The sequence below is a fragment of the Dermacentor albipictus genome, chromosome 1, assembly GCF_038994185.2.
Source record: "Dermacentor albipictus isolate Rhodes 1998 colony chromosome 1, USDA_Dalb.pri_finalv2, whole genome shotgun sequence".
NCBI lineage: Eukaryota > Metazoa > Arthropoda > Arachnida > Ixodida > Ixodidae > Dermacentor > Dermacentor albipictus.
Window position 1 is genome coordinate 435,113,087 of NC_091821.1, and position 26,485 is coordinate 435,139,571.

The 26,485-nt window shown below is 48.8% G+C and overlaps 1 protein-coding gene across 2 annotated transcripts in view; it reads right to left on the reverse strand.

The window, feature by feature from the left end:
- Nucleotides 1–1,063: 1,063 nt before the first annotated feature.
- LOC135908150 (uncharacterized) overlaps nt 1,064–26,485 on the reverse strand; it is a 171,365-nt gene continuing 145,943 nt past the window's right edge. For both annotated transcript variants that reach the window (XM_065439907.1, XM_065439911.1), the window contains exons 3-7: nt 15,945–16,205; nt 14,038–14,257; nt 9,405–9,769; nt 8,665–9,010; nt 1,064–6,598 (exon numbers count right to left, since the gene is read on the reverse strand). In XM_065439907.1, the coding sequence (XP_065295979.1) occupies nt 5,166–6,598; nt 8,665–9,010; nt 9,405–9,769; nt 14,038–14,257; nt 15,945–16,205 (2,625 nt within the window). In that variant the 3' untranslated portion in view covers nt 1,064–5,165. The remainder of the gene's footprint in view (nt 6,599–8,664; nt 9,011–9,404; nt 9,770–14,037; nt 14,258–15,944; nt 16,206–26,485) is intronic.

The following is a 26,485-nucleotide window of genomic DNA, read 5'->3' on the forward strand; positions in this document are numbered from 1 at the left end:
TGGTTCTAATGAATACATGTACGGTTCGCTTCACTTGCTGAGCGCTTGCAGCCTCTGCATTACGAGAGGATGAGTCATTGCATGTCTTCTTGCTTAGGGTGAGTATGAGCCATTGTTGATGATGATAAGTTCTGCTCCCGGACTGACACAAAAAATGCCGACCACAAATAGGCTAACTGTTTCACTGTAAAAATGTTCAAATGTGGTGGTTAATGAATGAGTCAATAGCAATTACTGAACTGTCATTTTTGGCTGTGTAGAGGCGTTAGTAAAAGGCTCACAAGGTTTCCTCGCCAACCTGAGAGAAGCAAAGGTGGCAGCAATTCTATATTTGCACAGAATGGGTGCCATGTTATGGTTAACGTGTACCGAAAGCTTTACAAGCAGTTGTGTCACAGTGCGTGCCTATCGTCGAGGTAGCCGGCGCTCGCCCCCCTCTCCCCATCGTTCTTCTGAAGTACATGTCCTGGTGACAACTTGTAAAGTTCCAGGAAACTGCCGAACTCTTTAACCCTTCGCGTGGGTCGAACTGAGAAGTCCAGAGGCACAGAGCACCACGATGTATCCACTCACAGCCTTCAAAATTCCACAGAAATGCTGACCTCTTGCTGTGGAGACTGGTGGTATGTAGCTTGGACTTCTCTCGCAACGAAAGAGAAAGGCGACGTGGTTGACGTCAGCAACCGCCTCGCCTCGATTCTGCTGACGATGAGTAGTCAAATAGATTTAAGGCATAACCGTCCCATAGTTAAGGGATAGGGTCGCCACCAGCCACCCCGTCGGTCTTACGCGCTCTTCGGTGCCGCTACTTGTGTGCGATTACCTGCTATATGTACATATTGCATAAAGATTTTCGTCTCCTCTTTGTCTGTTCCAAGAGTCCGCCTCTCGTCTTCGACCCCGACTCACACTAACGTGTAGTTTACGAACGGCGCAGGAAGTTTGCCCAGTGTCACGAAAGAACTCATCGTGGCACAAAATGGTCGTCCTGAGGGAATGGGACACGTATACGGAACGAAAAAGGATAGGAAACTGTATTTATTTAATGATTCTTCTTGAATTCAAAAAAGTACAAGAAAACAAACAGCGAATCACACGCTCAGTCATCGGTAGAGCGACACACAAACAAAAAACAGCGCTGGGAGCTTGATTTGGCCACATCCAGACACGTGACAGTCACGTGCGTGACGGCCAATTTACAGTCAAAACGGGGAGACGGCGAGAGATGGCTGGCATAAGATGTACGCTACACTGGCAGTGCACGCCTCTCAAGTTACGCCATGAATCCACCAGAACGCCGGAAACTTTTCAGACTCGCTGTGCGTCAACATGTAGGCGCGCCGCACAACCCGTTCCCTGCCAGTAACCTCGCTAGTACTACAACCCTGTCCCGCAGCTTAGGACCAGTCATGGAGTTGCGTTCAGTGCACGAACTCCGCCGCTACATAGCTGCTCAACTCGCTTCATGCAGTTCCTGGAGAGTCCATGACCGGAGCAACGCAACGACTCGATTCCAATGCCATTCATTTCGCCCACCTTCGTCAATGGTCGAATAAGTGGGCCGTCAACGTCGTGACCAAAAATTTGCCGGTCGGCGAGAAGCTGGCGGACTGTGACAGCGGAATGCGATCGCGTGAACGGAATCATTGTATCAGCCAATACGGACTCACAAAATCTAGTCGACCCCCAACAGGTCTGGGAACCACTTGATGAAGTTGCAGCAAACCAACCGAATGCACGGAAGTAAAGCTTATTCTATATTACATTCATTCTTTACTCATTATGGGCTGCTTTATCCATTCATTTGCACTCGATTGCGAAAGAGGTTGTGTCTTGACGGCGAGAAAAATCGCTCACTGTCGACTGAATTGAACATGGCTGACGACGTTTCTGCCCCACATCGCCGGCCTCGGCGACTCTAGTTACAGCAACGTGAAGGAGTGAAAGAAAACTCCTTTAGTCAATAAGCCCGTATTGAGTGATATTGCTGGAAATTATCGGTATAGGTAATATTCAGTTCCGGCCCTAAAGAGACGTAAGGGCTGCTGGTTGGGTGAAATTAGTTTCTACTGGGCATAGGAACAGGTGGCATCTTTCTCGACGTGCCATCCCCATAAATTGAAACGCGAACCGAAGCGAACTGAGCTGAACGCCTGCTTTTTGTTCTAGTGCAAAGCGCAATCGCTCTGTAGCCGATGTTTCCTATAAGCACGTTGTAGCCCCAGATGTGTTTGTTTTGGAGTATGTTACAGAAGCAAGCAAATCTGGAAACACCATGCGCATCGTTTTCGATTTGTTCGCGCTTCAATTTATGCGAGTGGAATACCTCAGCAGCTTACAGCAACACCACCAAATAAATAACGTCATAAATTTGTTACACGAACACAAAACACAACCTGCATCTCACGATGCCACGCTCTCCTCCTTGAACATATAACGACATAAAAACGCATTTTTTAGTCTCTTTTGACACCCTATATCCTTGTATTTGTCGGGCAACTTTGCTTCTGAGTTGCACTTCACCATCGGCTGGCGTGGGCGACGGCCTGCACGGTGGGCGGCTCACAATGATGGCAGCAGTGCAGCATATTAGCGAGGCAACTTACTAAGGCACATGTCACTCCGCCATTCAGTCGGGTGCGCAAGTTGCCACTTGAATGACTCGGCTACTACTTTCTCAGGCTGAGCGCTGTCGTTCCATCAAATGACAGCCTCTTGAACAAAAAATGCAAGCTTCAAACTTACAGTACAGTTTTCCTTCACTCTTTTTTTTTTGCTGCGTATGAGGTTTTTCTCTTTTTTTGAAATAGGGAGAGCACAAATAATATGCAGTTAAACGCAGGTTCCCATAACGTCCGCCACTCGGATTTCTTCGCGATAAGGACCATTGCCCAACTGTTTTACAGAGAACAACACCCACGAGCACTTATTTTGTTAATGCTGCATCCACATTTTTTTTTTAAAAGTCATGCCACTAATAATTCCACTTACGGAATGTTGCTCCCTAATCCAGCCATCTCCGGCGACCAGGTTTCAGGAGCTTTATTGCAGAGGGAAGCGCCCCCGCAAGAAAAATGAAGCGAAGAAAACTTTTTCAGAAGTTTGGTCGTTTATACACAGGTGACACAGCAATGAGTAAATGCAAGATTGTTCGAGTAAGCCACTGCATGCATCATTGAAACATGAACCCCAATAGAGGCTTCTAGAAAAAAATGCGCCGCATGGTTAAGGAACTTCCGTTGACACGTGATACGTGCCATAAAACAATGTTTAGTTGGCAACCGGAGAAAGGTTTGCATTTTACGAAGGCGGTCAAAAATGGGAGAGAATCCACTTTTTTGATGGGCCAATTTAGCGCGTTAGTTCCCCGCGCCTGCATTCCAGCACCACCAAGGTCCAAGAGAACGTTATGAAAGGTACCATCTATGACTGAGTTACATGTGACATGACATCAGCAAAGATGACTACTGCGAAGTAACGCTGTATTAGGCAGGGACTGTCATGAGCAGACTTAGGACCAGCAGAACCAATTTGCACGGTGATGGAGGCGGGTATGTGGTTCAGCCGGTTCATACTTTTGGTATAAAAATAATTGGAAAGCAAGTTGTCGCAGCGATATAGAACGTGACGTTCATCAGTCATAATAAGCATCACTTGCGGCGCTTCACGACGACGAATCTTTCGTTCCTTACGCGTAGGGTAGTAAACAAAGCTCATACTTAGTCAACCTGCTTAACTTGTCATTTCCTTTTTCTTACTACAGAACGTGTAGCTTTCCTTCAGTGACGTGCTAAGCTCCCATATAATCTAAACAACACCGAATTTCAGTTTGAGCGCCTTAGGCTGCTCGCAAAACCAGTGCTGCCGTCGTAGCAGGAAAGAGCTCACATCTGCTTCCTGTGGTCCAGCTCTGCACATGTCTTACATACATCACTCTCATGAAGGCGCGTCATTCGCACAATGAAAGCACGCGCAAGCAAGACGAGGCTATATACTAGCTACACGCGTCCACATCTTCACACTTTCAAGTTAGTTACTCTTCTTTTTTTCTTCTCGCGAGCACTGTTCCGACAGTCAACCGGCGAACTCGGGTGATTTGTTTCCCTACTTAATGTTCAGCAACAAAACAAATAGGTTGGTAGGTCAGTCGTGTTAGAGGCAATTTTGCAAAAAGTTGGTGACATCACGCCACCGGCACATTCTACACCACGTGCGCACAGTCGTTAGCGGCGAATCTCTAACAAAAAAACACGTCGATTGCGCCCAATTAGCGCGGAGAGGAGCACACGGATGTGAAAACATCCTCTAATTGCGGCATTTATGGGAGTTCTGTTCACATCACTTCACGCGCACAAACACATACAAGGACACCGAGGCACTGAGAGCTGAGTGCTGCTGAGTTCGCATCGCACGGAGCAAAACACGCAGCATCTCGCGCCTCACGTATACACACAGATAAATAGACAATGCCACACCTCGCTGCAAAAATCACACGCACACACGTCTTCGTCACGTACGGGAGGTGCTGCTTCTTGGGGCAGTTTGCTCCGAGGAACCGTTGCGGCCGGCAGTCTAGTTAAAGCACACACAGTGACGCACTGGACAAGGCGGACTACCCTGCGCTAGAAGGGATGATGCGTATACGATGGCAATGTGCTCGGTGGGAAAGCCCATTCAGACGCTACCGGAGCCCAGTCGTTTACTTAGGCGTGAGCAAGACTTCACATCCGCCGAGCGTCAGTGTTCAGTCATCGCGCGATACCTTCACACTCAGCAACGTTTTTGTTCTTTCCTCATCAACTTCCAATTCTGCGGTCTAAACTAGAGCTCGTATACAGACGAGTCAGTAAACGAGCCTTAGGCGTTAGCTGTTTGGTCGACGTCGCCGCGCTGTTCGTATGTATTTGTCAACAGATGGCGTCCTGTTGGCGTGATTGCGACCTCACGATCCGTAGCGACACACTCAGCCGTCCACGATCCGCGTATTCCTCAGCAGTGCACACTCACGTAAAGTTTCACACAACAAACAACCTTCGGTGCACGATGCTAGAGTCGAAAGCGCGAGCGGCAACGTCGCCATGGGCGCAAAGTTTCCTTTCCTGAGATTGTTCCGCGGGCTTTGAAACAAAACACCGTTGTAAACCTAGGGCGAAGCTGGAGAGTTTTCAGTGCTTCATCTTTCTGTTTCTGTACGTCGAGAGGAACCTGCGGAGTACGAACGACTGCTTCGACTTGGCCTCGTACGTCCTCAGCACGTAGTAGAGGTACGCCGCGATGCACGTGGTGCACAGGATGAGCAGCACGAAGGCGCCCACGCTGGCCGCAAGACCCGTAGCCGGGAGGCAGACGCCGTAGATGATCTCCTCGTAGCGACCGGTGAAGATGGCGGCGTTGTCCCTGGTCACGTTGGGCAGGAAGGCCAAGTCGACGCCCGCGATGACTCTCAGCGAGCCGCGGACGCCCAGCTGGTCGGACGAGCCGACGGCGTTGCGCTTAGTCTTGAGCGAACGCGGACCATTCGGGAAGCGTCCGCTCATGAGCGTCACGGAAGCCTGGATGGGAACCTTGGAAACGTGCGTCGGGTCTGCGGTTGTCGTCGTCGTCGTCGACGTTGTGGTCGACGGCGTTTCGGACTTGTTCGCGTCGTGCGTGGTCTCGGTCTGGGCCACTGTGGAAGGAGGTTCTGACGCAGTTTCGGAAACGGTGTCGACCCTTTCCTGGAAGATGTCAGGGTTGCTTGCACCCGGCCCGATCTTGGATATCGGGTACGGGTAGTGGGGTCTCGGGTGTCGGTACTGCTCGCCGGTCGGGCCAGCCGGTGCCGGAGGCCGCGGTCTGATGGCGCTGAATTTGCCGCCCTCGGAGACGTTGCCGTCGATTTCCACAGGGATGTGGACGGGGGCTCTGGAAGGTGGCGAATACGAGAAGAACACCGGCCTTGCCGAACTAGGGTCGGGCGCGTCGACTTTGTTTCCCTCGGACACGGGCCCTTCCTGCGGCGGAGTCTGCGGGTACGGACGCACAGGTGGAGGCATGTTGAACGTGTCTCGAGGCGTGGGCGTAAAATAACCGTCACTCGTGCTCATTGGGGTCGCCGATGTCGTTGTGGTCCGCGTATCTGACGAAGTCTCATCGTCGTCTTCGTACTCGACCTCCGTATGCGGCAACGCGGGCTTAGTCGTCGTGGGAGCCTGTTCGGAACGTGGCGGCTGGGCTCCTGCTGACTTGGGAGCTTCATAATATAGGGGTCGCATAGTGGGGTTGTCTTCAGGCTGAGCGGTGGCAGTGGATAGCTCCAAATCCCTGGATGACTGTTTCTGTGCGATGGATTCGAATTTCTTCCCGCTATTTGTGTCAGAAGCGATTTCGTGCTGTGAAGGTGTTGTGGAAAACTCAGGAGCGTCCGTGGTGACGTCCTTGAGCGGGCCTTCCGGGAGTAACTGCTCGTCCGCCTCTTCATAAGAAGGACGTCGGGGCATCACTTGTAGGTGGGGGACCAAGGGCGGGTACGAAAGATGCGGGGGAGGAGCCCGATTCCCGGAGGCGATATTGAGAGGGTGGAACTGGCCCGTGTGGACTCCCGGTGGCGTCGGTGGATCTGTGAATAGGTGCGGAGAGAAAACGGTGTATACTCAAGTTTAGCACGTAAAAACGCAATGATCTTTAGGTAAAACTGTGTTAGCATTGATGTTAGCAAGATTTTACACTTTCACTGCGCGGGGCCTGCTGTTCCACTGTGTAGCGTATGCATTCGACACTAACGCATCTTTTCGGGAAAATGATCTCGTTCAAGCTCATGCCGACGCGATAAAGACGGCTCTCTTTAGTTGATTTGTCCGGTCTGTACTGCTTAGTGCCGTTTATTTATAGATAAAAAAGACTTGCTCGTGCTTAGAGTCAGGATCAATCGGTTACTATTTCAACAAGCTTCGGTTTGCAGATGACACTGTTTTGTTCAGCAGCACTGGGGAGGAATTTCAACAAATGATTGAGGACCTTAACCGAGAAAGTGCAAGAGTAGGGGTAAATATTAGAATGCACAAGACAAAGGTAATGTTCAATAGCCTTTTAAGGGAACAAAATATAAAGTGAAATTTAAAGAGCGTGAAATAGGACATGGATAAGACTGCAAAACACAAGCCTTCTTAAGGGAACAAGAGTTCATGATCGCCATTCAGCCTCTAGAGTTCGTATAGCAGTATTTTTATCTAGGTCAATCACTCACGGGGGACCTTGATCATATGATGGAAACTTACAAAAGAACAAAAATGGGGAAAGTGCAAACGGCAGGCACAACCAAATCCTGATTGGGAGTTTACCATTGTGTTTGAAAAGAAAATTGTACAATCATTGCATCCTACCGGTGCTATTATGTGGGACAGAAACTTGGAGGTTTACAAATAAGCCGAAGAACAAGTTAAGGACCGCGCAAAGAGAGTTTGGAACGAAATAAGTTATGGGTAACGTTAAGGCACAGGAAGAGAATGGTGTGGATCAGAGAAAAAGCCGGATAGCTGATATTCCAGTTGACATTCAGAAAGAAAGAAATTCACTTGGGCAGGCCATTTAATGCGTACGGTAATTAACCCGTGGACCATTAGAATTACGGAATGGGTGCCAAGGGAAGTGGAGCTCAGTCGAGGACGGCAGAAGATAAGGTGGGGTGATGAAATTAGGAAAACTGCAGGCGCAAGTTGGAATCAGCTAGCGCAAGACAGGGATAACTCGAGATCGCTGGAAGAGGCCTTCGTCCTGCAGTGGGCATAAAAAAAAAGACTGATAATGATGATGATGGTGAGTTCCACATACATACCAAGCTCATCTAAGCTATCCCATTCCTTCTCTATCTCCACCACATGACCAACTTCCCGCACATACACTTCTTTCCACCTTAACACTCCTAATGCTAACGTATTGAAACTACAGTGTAAATTATACGAGACCGTCAAGAATTTGACGTAGCAACACTGGCAGATTTACAAATACTACTACTACTACTACTACTACTACTACTACTACTACTACTACTAATAATAATAATAATAATAATAATAATAATAATAATAATAGCAACATAACCTCAATCAACTTGTCATAAAAGCGTGGCAACGATCTACTCTTAACAGAAAGGCTAGTAATAATGTGTGGACTTCCTTGTTGCAGTTGACGAAATGTAATGACTTCTGAGACCGTTATCACGTGCTCTGTATCCCCCTATCCTGCAGTGTTGCTCCTTACCGCTCCTTTTACCCTTTCAAACTCGATATTCCCGTTTCCCCGTCGTAAGCCAGAAAACAGGACGTGTACCTATAGTTCCATGCTCAACGCCTTCTCTCCTCTGCTTCACTATATCCCTCATTTATCGGCCTTCTTTGAGCTTGAACTTCACTTTTTTTTTCATAACCACAACCAATACAGCTGAGCAAGTATTAACATAGCCTTCCTTGCATTGAGGAAGCTCACTATCTTTTTATTAGGTTGATTGGGTTGAGGAGAAAATCACTGTGCAATCGCTAATCGCGGACACCACTTACGTAAAACAAAGTGCCGTGAAGGGGTAACAAAATGTCGTGAAAGAGGAGAAGGCGCACGTCTAGGACCTCTATCAACGAGCCCATCGCTTCTCTATAGTTTCAGGGTTCCCAAGCAGTGCTTAGTGCTCACAGTAATGGTCAGGCAGGACGTTGACCGACAGCAGGGGAAGACCGAATGGAACCGTGTGACGCTGCACCGTGGGCTGGGTGACGCTGCTGCTCTGTTGCTGAGGTGGGGGCTGCGGCTGGTGCTTGATCGCGTGCACGGAACTGCCCGCGGCCACCCCTTCCCGCTGTGGATCGTGGCGATGCTGCTGCTGCTGCTGCGAGGGCGCGTTCTCCAGCGTCTGGTCATGCTGGGACGACGAGGCGGCGTAGGGCGGCCGCTGGTGATGCGGCGGTCTCGGTTGGTGGCGTTCGGGCGGTCGCTGGTGCTCCTCCAGGTGATTCGGTGGAGGCAGGTCACCACCGCCTCCCTGTGAGCAGACGCGCGCGACCGGCCGTAAGATAAACGCTATCAAAACCCGCCGAGGACTAGCTGGAAATGCCTATGCACGTTTCTATGCGCGTACAAGGAGTGGTACCCGTGCGAATCGGCGAGTGTTTTCAATCAACTAATCAGCCAACTAGTACAATCGATCGATAGATCAACCAAACAGTCAAGTCACGCGTGTGGTCCAGAAGTGGCCCGTGTAGTAAATGGGCGTTGGCTATAAATTAATAAATAAATAAATTAATTAATCATGCTGTACACGTGGGCAGGGAGTTTTGTATGTACAAAATCAAGGACCGCCAATCAATCAATCAATCAATCAATCAATCAATCAATCAATCAATCAATCAATCAATCAATCAGAGAAGAGCACGCACGTGGGGCGGGTGCTGCTCGTGGGCGGGGCAGTCGTCGGGGCACCCGTGTCGGCATATCTCGACCACGCACTGTATCTGCACCTCGATGGTGTCGGGGAACTTGAAGGCGTAGAAGTGCGAGAAGGCCACCACGCTCGCCTTGCCGCTGAAGTCGCGCACCTTCATGAAGGCCGTGAGCATCTTGGGCCGCAGCACGCAGCCGCGGTCGTCCGTCAGCTGGATCGGGCCGCGCAGGCCGTCGTGCGCCACGCACGACTTGACGCGCATGTCGAACTGCTTGTCGCGGTCGTTGATGGCGATCACCATGGTCAGCGGGCTGCCCAGCGGCACGATGCTCGACACCTGCTTCGCCCACGGACCCTTGCCTGCGCGCGCGAGAGAGAGGAGAGCCCGTTTTGAGTCACCGAGTTCTGCGGGTGCGTACACACACACACTGTAAACGTGAATGTATCGGGTGGAGTTGTGAAATGGCTTCTGTTCCCGTCAGAAGACGCTTAGTTAGCCTTAACAGACGGAAAGAAAAAGAAAGATGACGTCTTTTTTTGTTTTGGTATCAGATCGCCGTAACGCCATGGATATTGAGTGCGTGTATTCGGTTGTATAGCTGGTCATTTATTGGTAAACGAGTACTCTATTGAATTCTAAAGTAACGAAAGACCCTTTCTAGCAAGTTTCCATAACTTTTATTGCGCCAGAACCACTGCAATACCGAGAAAGTGCTTTGAAATCAGTGAAGCCACAATGACTTGCCGGCGTGAATTGTTCAGGCGTAATATTACACGAAAAAGGGGGAGGGGGTCAAATTGGGGTTTCATTTGCTGCACTACTAATCAGGCTTTCTCCCGCAAGAACAAAAAAATGAATGAAAAGATATTTTCGCAATATGTACTTCACTATATACACTAAGCAGTAACCCTTGAACGTCCCAATGTAACTCAACAGTCATGAGCTATGAGAGACGCGTTTGAGCATGGCTGCTGGTTAATTCTGACCATCTGGTGGTTCCTTGACGTCTCGCCGAAGGCTTGGTAACACGAGCACGCGCCGTGCTCAGTAGCAGAACGCAAATGCGACTGAGCTGCGACGAGGCTGTGCGAAACAAACGCGCTTGTCGTCACAAGTTCTATTTCCGGAACATGCTGCTGGGCACCAATGCATTGTTGACAACTCCTTCACGGGTTGCTGTACTCTCGTTCTCCGAAAGCAAAAAAGAAACTTAGCATTCATGGATCTTCTTATTTTATTTTATTTTAGTGCTAAGTATGAAAATGTGTCAAGTGCCGCAATATAAATATAACGAATTACTTCATAACGTGCACAATGGAGGAACGGTAATCGTTTTCTCCGCATAACAAATAACATGCGCAAAGGAAGGAAAAGCAATATCGTTAAACTAGAATTATAAATCTTTCTGATTGAACGAGACTCCCTATAAATATTTATTCGCGGAAACTGTAATGACGAAATAAAGACTAATAATTAAAAAACTGTGGAATAATACCAGTTCGCCACACTCACCATAAAGCAATGAATTGAATAATGTTAATATAATCCACCACGATATCAGTACACAATCCACAGTTCCCCGGAGAATTGGCCAGTGTGAATGCCCTTAATGCACGGATATTCATGTATTGCACATATATATACACTGTCCTTTTAAATTCCATTCCCGTGGGACGAGAATGGCCCGCACTTGAATCTGTGTCACCCTGCGGGCAGTGACTTTGCCGTTCACATTGAAATGCGTGATTAGCATGCAAAGAAAAAAAAAAATAACGTTAACGCGTGTTTCAGAATGAATCTGCGTTTCTAAAAGGAATTCGGTGTATGGCTCCCAAACATGCGAGACACGTGCAAAACTGTCCCGTGGGACCATTTTCCAAGTTTGGGAGTGCACCACACTGCAGTGCAGATTTACCCAATTAATGGTGGAACCAGCCATTGTTCAAATGCAGACGAAAAGAGAACTGTGCACGCTTTTCTACTGCACGTATAGTTTCCTTCGGAGAGCCCCGTCTACGTTTTGCATAACATTTAACACGCGCAAGAAGTTCACGCACGCGCTGATAGCAAAACTGTATAGCTTGACAAACTATAGCTTTATGCGATTACCGAAAGGGTCCGTCTTTAGCTCCAGTAAAGACATAATAACACAACGAAACAAGTTGCCCAACAATGTCCGCACGCAGCGGCATGAGCAAGTCGGCATGAGTATGCAGTCCTGCCCCCATCGAAAGAGCAACAAGCAAGGAGTTTTAAATTTACACCCCCTTGGCAACAAGTGATGGGAAATGTGTGCTTAGCCGCCGTTAGACTTAACCGATGCTAACTTAACTTAACCGACATTAGAGGCCACTATGGCGTTGCGCTGCTAAGCACGAGGTCGCGGGATAAAATTTCGGCCGCGGCGGCCGCGTCGTCCGTGCACGTTATAGATGTCAAAGATCCCCGGCTAAGTGGTAGAAATGTCCGGATTCCTACAGTGGGCAGTGTGCCTCGTGATCATATCGTGGTTCTGGCACGCAAAACCCGAAAACTAAATCAAGATCAAAACGTGTGCCGCTGGCAAATTTTTGGCCAGCAGTTGTCACGGCAGGTCAAGCTGAAAAAAGACATTTAGTGCTTGAGGTGGTGACATCCGAGAACGGAAGGCGCTCGCATCGCTGCGGTTTCAATCTCGCGTCGAAAATGCACTCGCTAAGCATGAATGGCGCGCCATGCTTCCTTCGCCCTATCTCGTCTTCACTGCGAATTTTCTGCAACAAGATGTCTCATCAGTTATGACCACGTGACGACTTGGAGCGTCCATAAAAGCCTGTCAGATGCGGCCGCCAGAAATATGGGACAGAAAAATAGTCGTTGCTGTTTAGAAAAAGTTGTGTCCAGCAAATGACGATGCCAACTTTAGGATCTTGATGAAGGTCCAATATCATTAAGACTATAGCCACACAACAGAGCACTACATAACGCGCAGGTTCACAGAAAAGGGGTGTCTACCAAAGTCGACGCGAACGAACACAAGGTCGACCTACATGATACATGTAGTACATTTATGCATTTAAATTGGGGCAACAAAGATGATATGTCATGCAATGCTGCATAATTGCCCTTTCTGCATTATTTGCATTATTTTCAATTTCATTGTCAGATTTTACTTCTCTTCTTTTTTATGGACTCCCAGCTCTTTCATTCATGTCAAATTCTTTCAATCGCTTTTTTTTTTCTTTTAGCGCGCATGTACCTGGACGTTGTCTTGTTTAGCCTCCACTTTGATTAACATGCCTCTCTGTTTCGTTTTTTGACCAAGAAGCCAGATAGGCCGATTTCGTAGGTAGTGAATTTTATGATAGCAATGGTGGTTAATTTTCTACTATATCGCCGCTAATTACGTCCGTGCAGTTTGTTTTGCCTATACTCTGCGACTAATTCTCGCTTCTTGTCTCATTGAGACCTACCTCTTGATTCCGTTTGAGACTCGCTATTACGCTCTATAGAGGCGCGAAAGCGCAGGGCTTTAACCAATAGGCCAGGTAGATAGCTGAAGCACACGCTCGCCAAGCCGATGTCAAGTCGCCAAGGAAGACTTTGTGTTCAACATGTCCAAGTCCACACTATTTCACTACCATCACTACTTGTGGCTAGTGAGGAAAAGGTAAAGCTCAAAGCAAGCATATAGTACAGCTTCAGGTCTTCCGGGGAGAACCGCAGAAAGCACTGTAGTTGCAGCTGCATGTTGAACCATGAAAGAACGGAAGGATTTCGCTGCATCTGTGAAGAGGCAGGATCCAGTTTTCCTTCCTCGTGACTCAAGTAAAGCAGCGACGGGATAACGTTCCCTGCTGAAGTGTGCGAACGATGCTGTCGTTGTCGGCAATGCTTTATCGCTATCTGTATCGTTAGCTGCTTTGCCGGTGCTTTCCATGGGCCGCCCGTGTTCGAAGTTGCAAAAACCTAATCGCTGGAACATCCATATGTAGTGATAATGTAATTTTAAATCCTGGCCTGTTTAGTGCAATGCCTTTAGTTAACCAAGAAACCTAGTATCATCGTGCGGAAGCCTTTGTTTTGTTTACGTGCAGCCTTGGTCAAAAGATTCCAAGCAGATATGCTAAGGTTAGAGTTATCTCTCTTGAGAACTTTTGAGCTCCGAGGATGTAGTGTAGCTCCGGAGGTAGTGATTTCTATGGTAGCAATGTGATTAATTTTGTACTATATGGAGTCCACTCCAGTAATTAGATCGCTTTTAGAGACAAAAAAATCTCTATTAAGATAGTTAACAGGCGGTCTTTTTGCATATTGTTATGCAGTTGTTTCGATTGGTTTTCCTTCCCATGGATCTTTTATCGTCTTTCTTTCTTTTTCCGAATCGATACACGACCCACAATGAGAGAACGCAAGCTCACTGACAGTCAACAGACAGCACACGTACTACGGAACACTTTCATATATTTCCTAGTCCGTGAGCTTCATAACAGAATGACTACAGGTCTGTAGTTCCCATAAGAGTGGCATTTGTATATAGCAATGCGCATTTAGCTGGCCTCCAGGCGCGGTGCGTCATGTCTACACTTGGGAAGTGCTGACGTGCGCTGACTGTTTAGGCTCGACGAAAAAAAAAGGATACACTCGCCTTCCTGTATCTCCATCCAGCATCCGACGCTGTCGCCCTGGAAGTTGAGCTCCTGGACGTCCAGGTCGGCCAGCTGGATGGAAGGCGTGCGCAGCGCCGACTTCTCGTACGCGTCGTGCCATTCGCAGCGCAACCGCTTGGCTTCGTCCCACGCTTCGATGATGTCCACGCCGTATTGGACCACGATGGTGTTCTCGTAGAAGCTGCCGTGGTGGTCCGGCTGCAGGGAAGGGAACAACACCATTCGAGGTGGCGCCGACGAAAGGACTACATATATATATATATATATATATATATATTTGGCTCATTGAAATGAAAATGAAAGAAGGAGGTTTGGTCACCCTGGCAATGGTGAGGCGGCTGTTCGTTTTCACATAATAGTAACAATAATCAGAAGAAATAAATATTACAAGAAGAAAGGAGTCAACGAGTTTGAACGCCACATCTTCCGTGAGTGAGCGATGCTGTACACGACGTGCTTGGTTTCGTAGATTTGGGTTGATAACAAAACAAGATATAGAGGATGTATGTCGGCTGATGAGAAATTAAAAGTTGAAAGGAGCAGTGATACAGCTTTGCCTGCCGGTTTAAGGACTATAATAATAATAGTAATAACCCTACGAGCTCATTTAAGCTCTCTATTCGAGATGTCAAACGAAGGAAGAAAAGGAACGAACACAGTGAAGTAAGCAATAAAAAAGAGAGAGAGAGAACGGAAGGAGGAAGAAAGGCTTTCGTCTGACTGGGCTGTCAGCCTCAAACGGAGCTACAATTCGGCTTTTCTAAAATTTGTGTTCACATGACAACTTTGCTGCATACATGACAGTTACCTCTATATTTATGTACTTCCATAGCAGAATAACAATACAGAGCTATATACGTATAAGCTTACAATTCCTGCAAGAAATGAAGGCTGACAAATCTATGTGGGCGCCCGTCACCAAGACGTTTATAAAAAATATGCGACTATCTTGACACATAACGGCACTACCGCCAGTAATGGTCTTCCTTCAGACATTGTACCGACAGCGATACTGAGCCTGACTCGGGACATTGCAGGGGTTCGTGAAACTACGCAAGAGCACATATCGTTTTTCGCGAAAGACGCTTGCAAAAAAAAAAACAGATAAACAATCCGATCCGGTGTTCAAGTACTGGTTACTGCGCAGCTCGCTTAACCTGTTCGAAAAGAATATTTTGCGCTTACCGCTACACTTTTCCTGCTGAAATTTTGCAGAAGCATCGCATTTTGGAGTCTGCGTCGTTCAGTGTAACACTTGCCGCAGTTAACTGCCCTGTTTCTTACGAAGAATTGCAAATTTGCCTTTGTTTGTGGGGATGCTAACTGCTGCTGCCGCGACGACGCAAGCATAAACTCGTGTCGCCTCCTGCCGGCAGCTACAGACAGCAGCGTTCTAGGGAGGCCTACCTAACATCGAATATTCGAGGGTCTCCCTCGAATATCCCCTCTGCGACTATCCGGCCCTGCCAAAGGAACGTTAGAGGGTCACCACTCCCTACAGAGAACAGAGCCTCCCTGCCGCCACTCTCAACGACCTGCGGTTCCCATCCCGCCCCCACATTCCTGCACTACATATCATAGTGTTGTTTGTGGAGGTGAGCGGGATAGGTGCATACAACTGACCACTCCTGCCCTTGCGGGTCCCTGCCGTCTCTGCGGCCTACCCCACGAACGTACGAGCTTCCCACACCCCCTTTCACTACCTTCTTCTTTAACTCCCACTCTCCCCTCCCCCAAGACGCTGCGCCGTGCTCCCAGATGGGCTGCAGAAATAAGCGTCCTTTCCTCAAGAACGGTCACGTATAGAAGCGGCCACGTTTTCCGTGCGTCCGCTCTTGTATCAAGTCGTTTTGACGCCCCGGTAGATGTGCCTCGCACTTCGTACCTTGGTGCCGCATCGGTCGTAGAAGACGTCGAAGTTCGCGGCCGTGATGCCCGAGCGGGGCCCCACGTAGACGCACTCGGGCTGCCCGTGGTGCCCCTTGGAGAATACGATGCCGTGGAAGGGCGCGCTGAACTGCAGCTGGACGCGCATGTGTCGCTTGCCGCAGGCCACCTCGACGCCTATCAGGCGCGGAAGGTCGCTCGGCGGCTCCGGCAGCGAGAGGTCCTTGCCCTCCCACGGGGGCTCGGCCTGTGAGGACGCCTGCACCAGGATACAGAGGACGAAAGCCGATGAATGATTACGAGAAAAGCCACTAGAGCAATTGAGGTGAGCGATTGATACAGTGAACGCTGCGCCACTTAGGAAGACAGTTATAAATGGTCCTTCTGGCTAAGGACCGCCTTGCTATAGTTTGCGGTAAAAATGTGCGCCATGGTGGTATTTTGTTTTACGCCACCTTTAAGAGCCTACGACTTGATCGTTTTATTTGCCCTGCATTAGCTGCACTCGTAGTCTGCGGCGTTGCCGGAGCATAAAATGAGATCTTATAATTGGGTAGAACTTGGCCACATGTTCTAAGAGGTCAGAACTGCAGCCTTGGAGACGATAGCGTGCAAAGTGATTTCGCCTCCTTAGTGACAGATGGCGCCATCGCTAGATTTAAATTCAAATGTACTGCACATAGTCCATGTCCATAGTCCATAGTCAATGTAATAATACAGTGTTGTAGATATCCAAAAAGAGGTTCGAAGGTTTAATTACCGCGGATGGGGTCTGCTATGCAGGTAGAGTACACAAAATAAAACAAAGCAACCAAAAGAGAAGGTACATTACAAAAAACGCACAAACAGCGGCATAAAAAAAAGGTCAGTCTAATATGGCAGCAGAAGGAAATGCTGTCAGGTAGATGCGTTAATCACGATTACAAAGTGCCTGAATTTTCTTTTAAATAATTCCAACGACGTCACCGATTTCATGCGCAACATTAAACTTTTTCAAAGGTGTATGTGAGGAAACAAGAGTTCCTTTTCTCTCTGTTTACGTTTTGTTGGGTCTGGAATTGCCGCAGATATAGCGCGCACTTCTGCATAACTATGCAAAATACATTGGAAAAGACAATGTGGTATTAAACAAAATGCAGTCCTATAGGCAAATGCACGGTAGTCTGTGTAAAAACAAAACAAAACCGAAACAACAAAACAAAGGAGAGCGAAAGAGGCAGAGGTGTTATACCTAGAGCGTATTTCTTGCTTGTTATCCTTACAAGTTACACCTTAACACGACTACCCTACTGAGCGATCCATTTGAAGGCTTTCTATATGATTGTTTCCCTGATACGTTGGAGAAAATTCTAACTATAGCATTCATCATCATCATCATCACCATCATCATCATCACCATCATCATCATCATCAGTCTGGCTACGCCCACTGCAGGACAAAGGCCTCTCCCATACTTCTCCAACTACCCCGGTCAAGGGCTAATTGTGGCCATGTTGTCTCTGCAAACTTAATCTCATCCGCCCACCTAACTTTCTGCCGCCCCCTCCTACGCTTCCATTCTCGTGGAATCCAGTCCGTAACCCTTAATGACCATTGGTTATCTTCCCTCCTCATTACATGTCCTGCCCATGCCCATTTCTTTTTCTTGATTTCAACTAAGATGTCATTAACTCGCGTTTGTTCCCTCACTCAATCTGCTCTTTTCTTATCCCTTAACGTTACACCCATCCTTCTTCTTTTATTCGGTGTCCATATTAAAATTTCTTGCTGCCGGAGCCTTGCGCCTGACCCTTCTAGCAAAAAGCGTTGGTGAATGATGTGGCATGCCGTATATATACTGAGTATTAGCTCGTGATTAATTTCGCCTGGTCCAACATTTAGGAGTGCAGCTACCACTGCAAGCTGCAAAGGCGGACCGCACAGCGCATGCTGGATGACCCTGTAAAAAGCTATACAGACTCCTCGGAACAATGGCGGTCTCCGCGGTCGCATAACTCAAAGAGCGTCAGCTGAAAGGCGAATCAGCAGGTGAATTAGCGAAAACCGGCACTGTGAGAGGTGGAAGCGAACTTAAAGGCTGCTCGAGGGGGTCTAGCGGCGAAGAAAAAGGAAGAAAACAAAGCCAGGTGAAAGAGCAGAGAAGGGAGATGCAGGGTGTATATATAACGGTACTCTTAACAGCAGTGCACGCACATTACGAAAAAGAAAAAGACAGCATGACGCGTGTCACGATAATAGAGGTTGCACGCGCAGGCTCTCCCCCCCCCCCCTTTTCTTTCTGTTTCTTTTTTGTTAACCCAGCTCCATGGTCTGTCAATTTATCTAACCCGTTACAGCCTTCAAGACGCGTCCGTCCGCGGTAGGTTTCCTCCGGTTAACAGGAAGCACCCACAAGTCCGCAGCCAAAGCGGCGAGCGCTCACCATTTTTTTTTTTTTTTGCCTCGCCGATCACTACGCGGTCACGCAGCTGAGGCCGAAAAAGATGCGCCCAGCGTTTGCACGGCGGGGGGTCTTTTCCGACAGTGTGCAGTGCATGCCGCCGCGGGGCAGGGCGTTCTCCGCGAGACGGGCATGATTTCCGCCCGAGAACCATCGTTTCTGGAAGATCGCAATCGCCGAGAGATGACGACCATTCGAGTCACGCCTCGCGTGCTTCTGCGGCAGCGGCGGCGGCGCGTTTCGGACCCAGGCTTGCATGGGTGCGTTCCGCCGGCGGTGCGCCCTATGGTCCTGTTCAAACGCGACGTGTGTTTAAAAAAAAAAAAAACTCAGTCGAGCAGCTGGAACCTCGATCGCTTTGCCCGGAGTGCTGCGGGCTGACCCTGGAGATGCGTGCTTCATCTTCGGGACGCCCTCACACGGCGGAAAAAAAAAAAGCGTACAGGGAAACAAGGAGGGGGGGGGGGGGCATGAGGTGTGCAAGAAAACTGAGTATTTCGACCTGCGACCTCAGCGACCCTCATCCCACGAAAAGCGGTTGGTCCTAAGTTCAGGGTTTTGTTATGAAGAGTTATTAACATATTACGTTTGGTTTAGCCAATTTTAATTGAGAATTTGGCGCCTTCGTGCGACTCCGGATGCTCGTGGATGCGGAGTGGACGAAACACAAACGCTCGGAGACACATAGTGCACCTCAAACTACACGGACGAGCGTAGACCGTCGTATGGGCGAACGCGTAAAGAACTGTCCTTCTAAAGTCGTGGTGCTGCTGAAATACATCCCAAGCACAGATATCAACTGCGACATAGGATATAGGGAGAAAGAGAAAAGGATAAATTAAATTTTCAGTGGGTGACCAGGACCGAGACTGGTTGGTTACCCTTCACTAATGGAAGTGGAAGAAATATATTGAGGAGAAGAAGAGAAAGTCGAAAGTTGAGCTGCACATGCAACCAATACCGACGTATTGGAATTATCGGCGCTGTGTCGCAAATAGTTGCTCAGTCCGGCTTACTTCAGGAATCACAGCAATATCTAGCAGAGGTACGGGGCTGTCCTTGTGGGTCGTGACCAATTGTTGGGTATGAATGAACTGGCAGCCGAAGCCTCGGCAAGGGTCTCACGTACTTACGAGTGGCTGCAAAGCACATAATCTTGCGTGTTGTGTTACTCGGAGACCTGAAGCGCTCTGACCACGCCACCGAGGCGTCGTAGCACATATATCGCGTCCTGCAGCTGAAGGACTCGACGAACGCCAACTGTTACCGTGCGTACCATAACGACGGCGCCACGAGTCACCATCGCCACGTGAGCGTTAGTGCAACGCCACGACGTCTTCATTGTGGTTCGCCGCGCGGCTGACTATATGCGGCGCGACTCGGGAAGTCTCGGACTGGGCTAAGCGCATTACACCGCGCCGTAGCATGGCGTGGCAAGCCTGTCGCTGTCTCAATTGGTCTGGTCTTGCGATCCCACGGCAGTCACGTACGAGCATTCCTGTTGCATAAGTGCAATTTGTGTTCCAGAAGTACAACTTGTGTTCCAGAAGTGTTCCAGAAGTATCTCGTGTTACAATGGTGACAAAATGGGCGCGTTAAGTTAGCGCGCTCCGAACTCCAAAGGAGCACGCTCGAGTGCGCTCGAGTGCGACGCCTTCGGAGCTTAACGGCCATTTTCGCCGACTGTTTTCGGGTGCGTGCGACTGTTTTCTGGCGAATGTTATGTTGCTTCCGCATCCGCTATTGCACTTCGCGCGCTTTTCGAAAATGGCCCCGCCGACCGTACTTCTGCAGTCCTTGAGGTAGAAGAACTTGACGCGCGGCGACGGAGGCAGCAGCAGCGGATTACGATGCGATGCAAGCTCAAAGCGCGCCAACACGTTGCCGATCTCGTCTGACAGCAGCTTCAGACGCCCGGCAGCGCGGCGGCGAGAGGAACGAGTGGGCAAGGAGAACCGACTTGCATTGGTTGAAAGAGTAGGAAACACGTCATTTTTCCGGAAGCCGTAGCAGGCGCGCGCTTTCGCGCACCGTTTCCAGGATGCTGCGCGTAGAGCGCGCTCCGCAATCACGCACCGGAAGTCGCTTTTTAGCCGTTAAGCTTAAAAGAGCGCGCTCTGCTGGCTAGAGCGCGCTCGAGCGCCTTAACTTAACGCGCCCAATGATTAGGGACGTTTAGCGCGTCCGGTATCCGGGAAAGCGCGGGCGGTGTTCCGGTTTAGCGGGGGCGTAAAGGCGAGCGGCCCGATCGGTGGCGCCAGCTGGTGGCGCAAAGCTCAACCACACAACCACAGAGCTAATTACTGTATTCTGCTTAGCTGCTGGGGTAAATATTCGACAGTGGCGTAATCGTGTTCACAATTACGCCGCTGCCAAAAATTTGCACGAGTGGCGAAGCAGGATATGGTGAGTTACTGCAGTTTTAGCTATGCGTTTGTCTGGTTGAGCTCTACAACACCAGGCGGCTTCACCGCTCACGTTTACGCCCCGACCATCCGGTAACCCGCCCAAACCGCTCCCGTTTACCGGATTAGCGTACAAGCTAAACGTCTCTATTGTACGCGTCTCGTGCGCTTCCGGGTGGCGCACGTGGCTGCATTGCCTATATCTTCCTGTGGTGACGTGCGATAAACACTTGATAATCTGCGCTCAGTCCCATCTCTCTTTCCACACTTCATGTATATTTTTTTTTCTTTTTTGCGCACTACGTTGCTCGTACATGAATTCGTGGCTTGTTTATGTGTACCGTTACGCGAGTGGGCTCCTGCTTTGAAAATACTAGCTGTGAGAGTCACGTTTCTTATCTGCTATATTTCAGAGCGCACACGTTTCAGCAAGAGGAATTTTCTTCGGTGCCGCAGGATTTAAACAGCGAAAGAATTCAGTTGGAGTTGCAGTTACTGCGATGAACTTCGTTATTATGAATTTTGCCTCTTAAATGCCCTTTAGGAAATTAATTTTACTAGGCTGTAGGCTCGTAAGGTCTTCATAATTGTGACATAGTGAACTTGGACAAGGCGTAGAATTATGATGTTGTGTTCCTTATCGTTCGGGTTGTGCCCGTTCGCTGATTATTAATTAGTTTTGATGCCTACTACGGTACTTACTGTCGGCCTTCCGCAGAAATGGATCTAAGACAGGGACAAGGAACGGAACAACGTTGCAAATCAATAGCTTAAAGAAGTGTAAAAGAATATAAAACGAAAAAGAAGCCAGCGCAACACACACACACCATGGTGACTTTAGTGAATAATTTTAACGCGATAGCGTTAAGGAGCTCGTGTCGCAGAAAAGCCGGTGTCGTCGGCGTCGGGTGTCGGCGTCTGCGGCGTTGACCGTGAGCGATAAATCACGGCAGGCGCTTCATAAATAAAAAGCAGCTTCCAAGATTGGCTCGGTGGGAATCGAACCAGGGTCTCCGGAGTGTGAGACGGAGACGCTACCACTCAGCCACGAGTTCGATGCTTCCAAGCGGTGCAAACGCGCCTCTAGTGAATGCGGTGTTGCCTTCGAAAAGAGCCGTGGAAAGTTATACTGCGGTGTATATCGGTAATTATGACCATGTAACTTACAGAAGTCGCAATTACACGAGTTGCGAAGTGCGTTTCCGCTGCATTTCTTCTGCGCTTTCCGCACACGCAGAGCCGTCCTGCGGCAAACACAGAAGACCCCCTCCTGTCAATGTACGGCGCTGCCCCGACAGGAGGCGCGCCGCGCGCGCATTGGGACCGGTGCCAGGCTCGTCGCGGTGCCGACTCCCTCTCCCCTGACGACGCTTCGCCGTGCTTCCGGCGAAGATTACTATCTATCTATCTCTCTGCCCGTGCCGATCACGACGTTTGGCTGGCGTAGATCATTTCCTCTCCGAGACACCGAGTTCTTTGGTTCGTTCCGTTCGCTCAGGCGCACGTTTCGTTGCCGCGCCGAACGCTGCGCTGCTCGACGCTCACCGCGTGATAGGTGGGCGCTAAGTCCGATGCGGGGCGCATCGTAAGTGATCGCTGTGCCGTAGCGCATTGTCTTATACCCCTTGGCGGGTCGACGGGAACGCTGTCGCGTTCCACTCTTAAAGGCGAAGCTTAAGCGTCCTCCAATTTTTCTTTTTGGTGTCTAGTTCGCCTTCAGAGACTGGTTCAAAGCAAGCAGATAGTGAAACTGTTCGGACAGATGTGCGACATTGGCGCACTGCACTGGAAACCATTGTGTGTAGTACAGCCCGTTTTCATATATTTTTTTTCATCTGGATGCGCTTTCTTATTTTATCAGGGTATCATTATCACCTACGCGCCAGCAGATGACTGACCATATCGCAACGTTATATGCCTCTTCAGCTCTTTGAGACTTAATATATATCGCCGTCTTGCGAAGCCAGTTCTTGCTGTTTTTGGCTCTGTGATCGTGTGTATATCTCAGACTAGCGCCAGGACCACGTTTACTCTTCGCTCTCAGTTCTTTTTAACCATTGTGCACTGTTTTCTTCTCTTCTTAATTGCCTCCATTTTAATACCGCTAGAAGAAGCCGCCACCATGTACAGTTAACTAAAGCCTGCTTCTTCTCCTGTCATTCCAATAAGGAAACGCACAATGCAGTTTTATGGCATTGAGTAGCTTCCCGTTCTTTCAGTAATCTTCGGAGTACGAAGTGCGTGCCCGCTGCCTAGGTGTTTTGTTTTTCTTGTTGTCTCTCTTCTCTTCGCGTGCTTCATTCTTCTATTGATGCGCTATTACGTGCGCCGCGCGTGATGCTCCTAGTGAAACTTGCCTGAACATTTTCTCTCGCTCACGTGCTTAATCGCATAGCTGGACGTGCATGAGTAGGAACACAAGACGCATCTGAGTGGGCACATAGAAAAGTGTTTTCGGCACACGTCTTCGGTTCCTGCGCTGTTCGCCTATACTTATGAATCACCAATAACAACCAAATTCACACTCTCGATAGCGTACATTACGTCTTTCATCACACGTGGCAATGGAGAGAAAGGTGTATCGCTGGAATCAACCAATCAGGAGTGCGATGAAATGTGGACGCATGCGTGGGTTTCACCGCGGGCCATTCGGTGCCACGGTATACGCAAGGGTATATGCGCAAGGGTATACGCAAAGCACGCCATCCATCTTCCCATTCCAGTGTCAGGCAAACGGTATTTGTCGACACTTTGAGTCATAGGTGAAACGTTGAGCCAGCGGCAAGGTTCTGCGAGTCCGACGAGAATCTACGGTATCGCCGAACCTGCGCGAAAGCGCGCGTATACGCAGTCTTTGTAGTATTGTTCCTCGATCTTAGTATACATGCAGCCCCGCACACTCAGCGTACAGGGAATAGAAGACAGGAGGTGCAGTTGGTAGCTAGGCTTCCCCTGCCCTTCTTTTCCTCTGGCATCGGTCTCTCAAAGTATCTCGACTGTTGTCTGACAAACGCGGCGCTTTAATGAGAAAGCACTTAAGGGAACCCATTGTCCTATGTAGGGTGCGACACTGTGCGTTCCCAGCCGCGTGGGGTGCTGGAGCGAGCGCTGAATGCGACACGCACATCGAATTTGCTACGTCAGCCACGTCACGCCTTTCCGCGCGGGCACGTAGCTCGCGATATCGCGCGGACGTGTTTCCGCTCGAGCACGCGCGCACTCGGGCGCCCATCGCCGCAGGCGGCTGCAGCGAGCAAGGGCACTGTCGGAACGAACCGGCGGCGGTGGGACTGTCCCCTTGAACCTGCGCCCCCGTAGCTTCGCCATCACCCCGCAGAGCCGTCCTTCTTTCTTTCTTTCTTTTTCGGGGTCGCGTTTGCGCTGCACAACGGTCGGCCACGTTGTCCGTGTCTCCTGCCGTCGCAGTCGCCTGCGATAATTCCATGCAAGATTCTTCCTTCTCTCTCTCGAAAAAGAAACGAGACAGATGTAAAAGGAAATGCAGATACAACACACGCGCTGAAATCCACGTGAAGCGAAGTTTTAGTGCAGAGGTTAACTGAATGCTATACAACTAAAGGCGATGCGTAAAAAAATGGCTGTGGCTTAGCTAAGGTTAAGCCCAGGATGCGAAGCATACTAGCCTTTATTTTAGTTGTTGAACCACTGTTTAGCCTGGTGAACTGCTGTTGCTTGGCTATATTTGGTTCGGCTAGACGAACAAACAACTCATGCGTTACTCTGCTTCGCCTTCAAGAGTGGAACGCGACAGCATACCCGTCGACCCGCTTGCGACTACGCGCCCCGCATTGGACGCGGTGAGCGTCGAGCAACGCAGCGTTCGGCGCGGCAACGAAATGTGCGCCTGAGCAACCGACGCACGCCTGAGCCTTAGAAACAGCTCGTTTCTAAGGCAACACCGCATTCACTAGAGGCGCTTTTGTACCGCTTTGAAGCATCGTACTAGATATTCATGAAGGTCCTGGCAAGAAGATTACAAGGTTTTATTAAAGATATAGTCGGACCACACCAGACGTGCGGAATTAAAGGTAGGAGCATAACGACGAACATTCATATAGCAAGAAATATTTTGGAGTGTTGTGATGTTTTTTCCAACCACGTGGCAATGCTCCAAATAGATCTGGAAAAAGCTTTTGACCTTGTTACGCACGAAATATTGTTTGCCATTATGGAATATGTAAATGTAGGGAAAATAATACTGGAAGGTGTAAAAATGTCGTACACTGGATGTTCTGCCTCAATTATAATTAACAAACAAGTCAGCAAAAGCATCCATGTCGGCTCTTCGGTGAAACAAGGGTGTCCTCTGTCGTCACTACTTTTTAGCATTTATTTAGAGCCATTTTGTTTAAAGATTATTCAAAATGAGGAAATAAGAGGCTTTCGTATTATGGCTTCTGAAGTCAAAATATTATCTTACGCCGACGACATAGCTGTTTTCTGTACCGATAGAGAAAGTGTAACAAATGTCAATATTTCTGTCAATACACAGGGAGCAGAATAAACTGGAATAAATGTCAGGGTTTCTGGCATGGTGACTGGGAAAGTGTGCCAGTCACGTACGCCAACATTCAGTGGACGACTACTCCAAGTAAATACCTAGGCGTACCACTACAACACTACAAGGATACACAAGAATACTGGAAAGAACAGACAGACAAGGCTCGAGAGAAAACACAAAAATGGGGAGGACGAGACCTATCAATTTTTTCCCGTGCCACAGTGTGTAACATTTTTATTATAGCTCGCGTATGGTATGTTTTGCAAGCGTTACACATGTCGCGCATGAGTATTCAACGACTGCACAGAGTGTTGGCTGTTTTTGTATGGAACTCATCATGGGAAAGGGTGAGCCGCACAAATTTGTTCCTTCCAGTGCGATCGGGAGGATTGGGATTGATTCATTTGTTCGTGAGACAAATTGTCTCTAGGTTCGTATATTATCGCAATCAAAGAAATCCTTTTTTAAGAAGTGTTATGCAAGTGAGATTGGCGAACGCATTGCCAGATGTCATTGTGTCATCATGCGCCCATATGCAACGCAATGTCCGCGGATACATGCATGAAATTGTTGCGGCTGTCCAGTTTCTAAAAGTAAGATTTTCAATGGAATATCTCAGCGAGGTCAAGAGAAAACGCCTCTACAAAGACCTAATTGATGTGATGATGCCTGTTCCCTTGTATCGAAGGATGTACAATCCTGGGCCAGGCAGCAATGTGTTAAAAAGGGTTAAAAGTATGGCTATCCGATCGTCAGTCAAAACTTTCTTTTTCATGCTCCATAGTGGCACACTTTCTACGATACCGTGGCTAAAGGAAAAAGGGTTGTTGGTACCATGGTCGGTTGACTGTGTAATATGCAAAAGGCCTGAAACAATCGAGCACATGTTTCTCGATTGTTGGGATGCCGTATTCTTATGGGACATCTTGCAAAGAACCCTGAAAAAGGAACTGCCGCTTACACCCTACGGAATTCGATTTCTTCCCGTCGAAAGCGAAGGTGTGCCGTACGATGTGCTAATGATTCTAGTAATGCACAGTGTTTGGAAAACCAGAATGTCAGTACGTAATGCGGACGTCAACGCGAGGTCAGCCCGGGACAACTTCAACGAAAGCATCGCATATTTACGAGATGTGTACAAACAGAAGGAAGAAAAGCCAGATTGGTGTGTT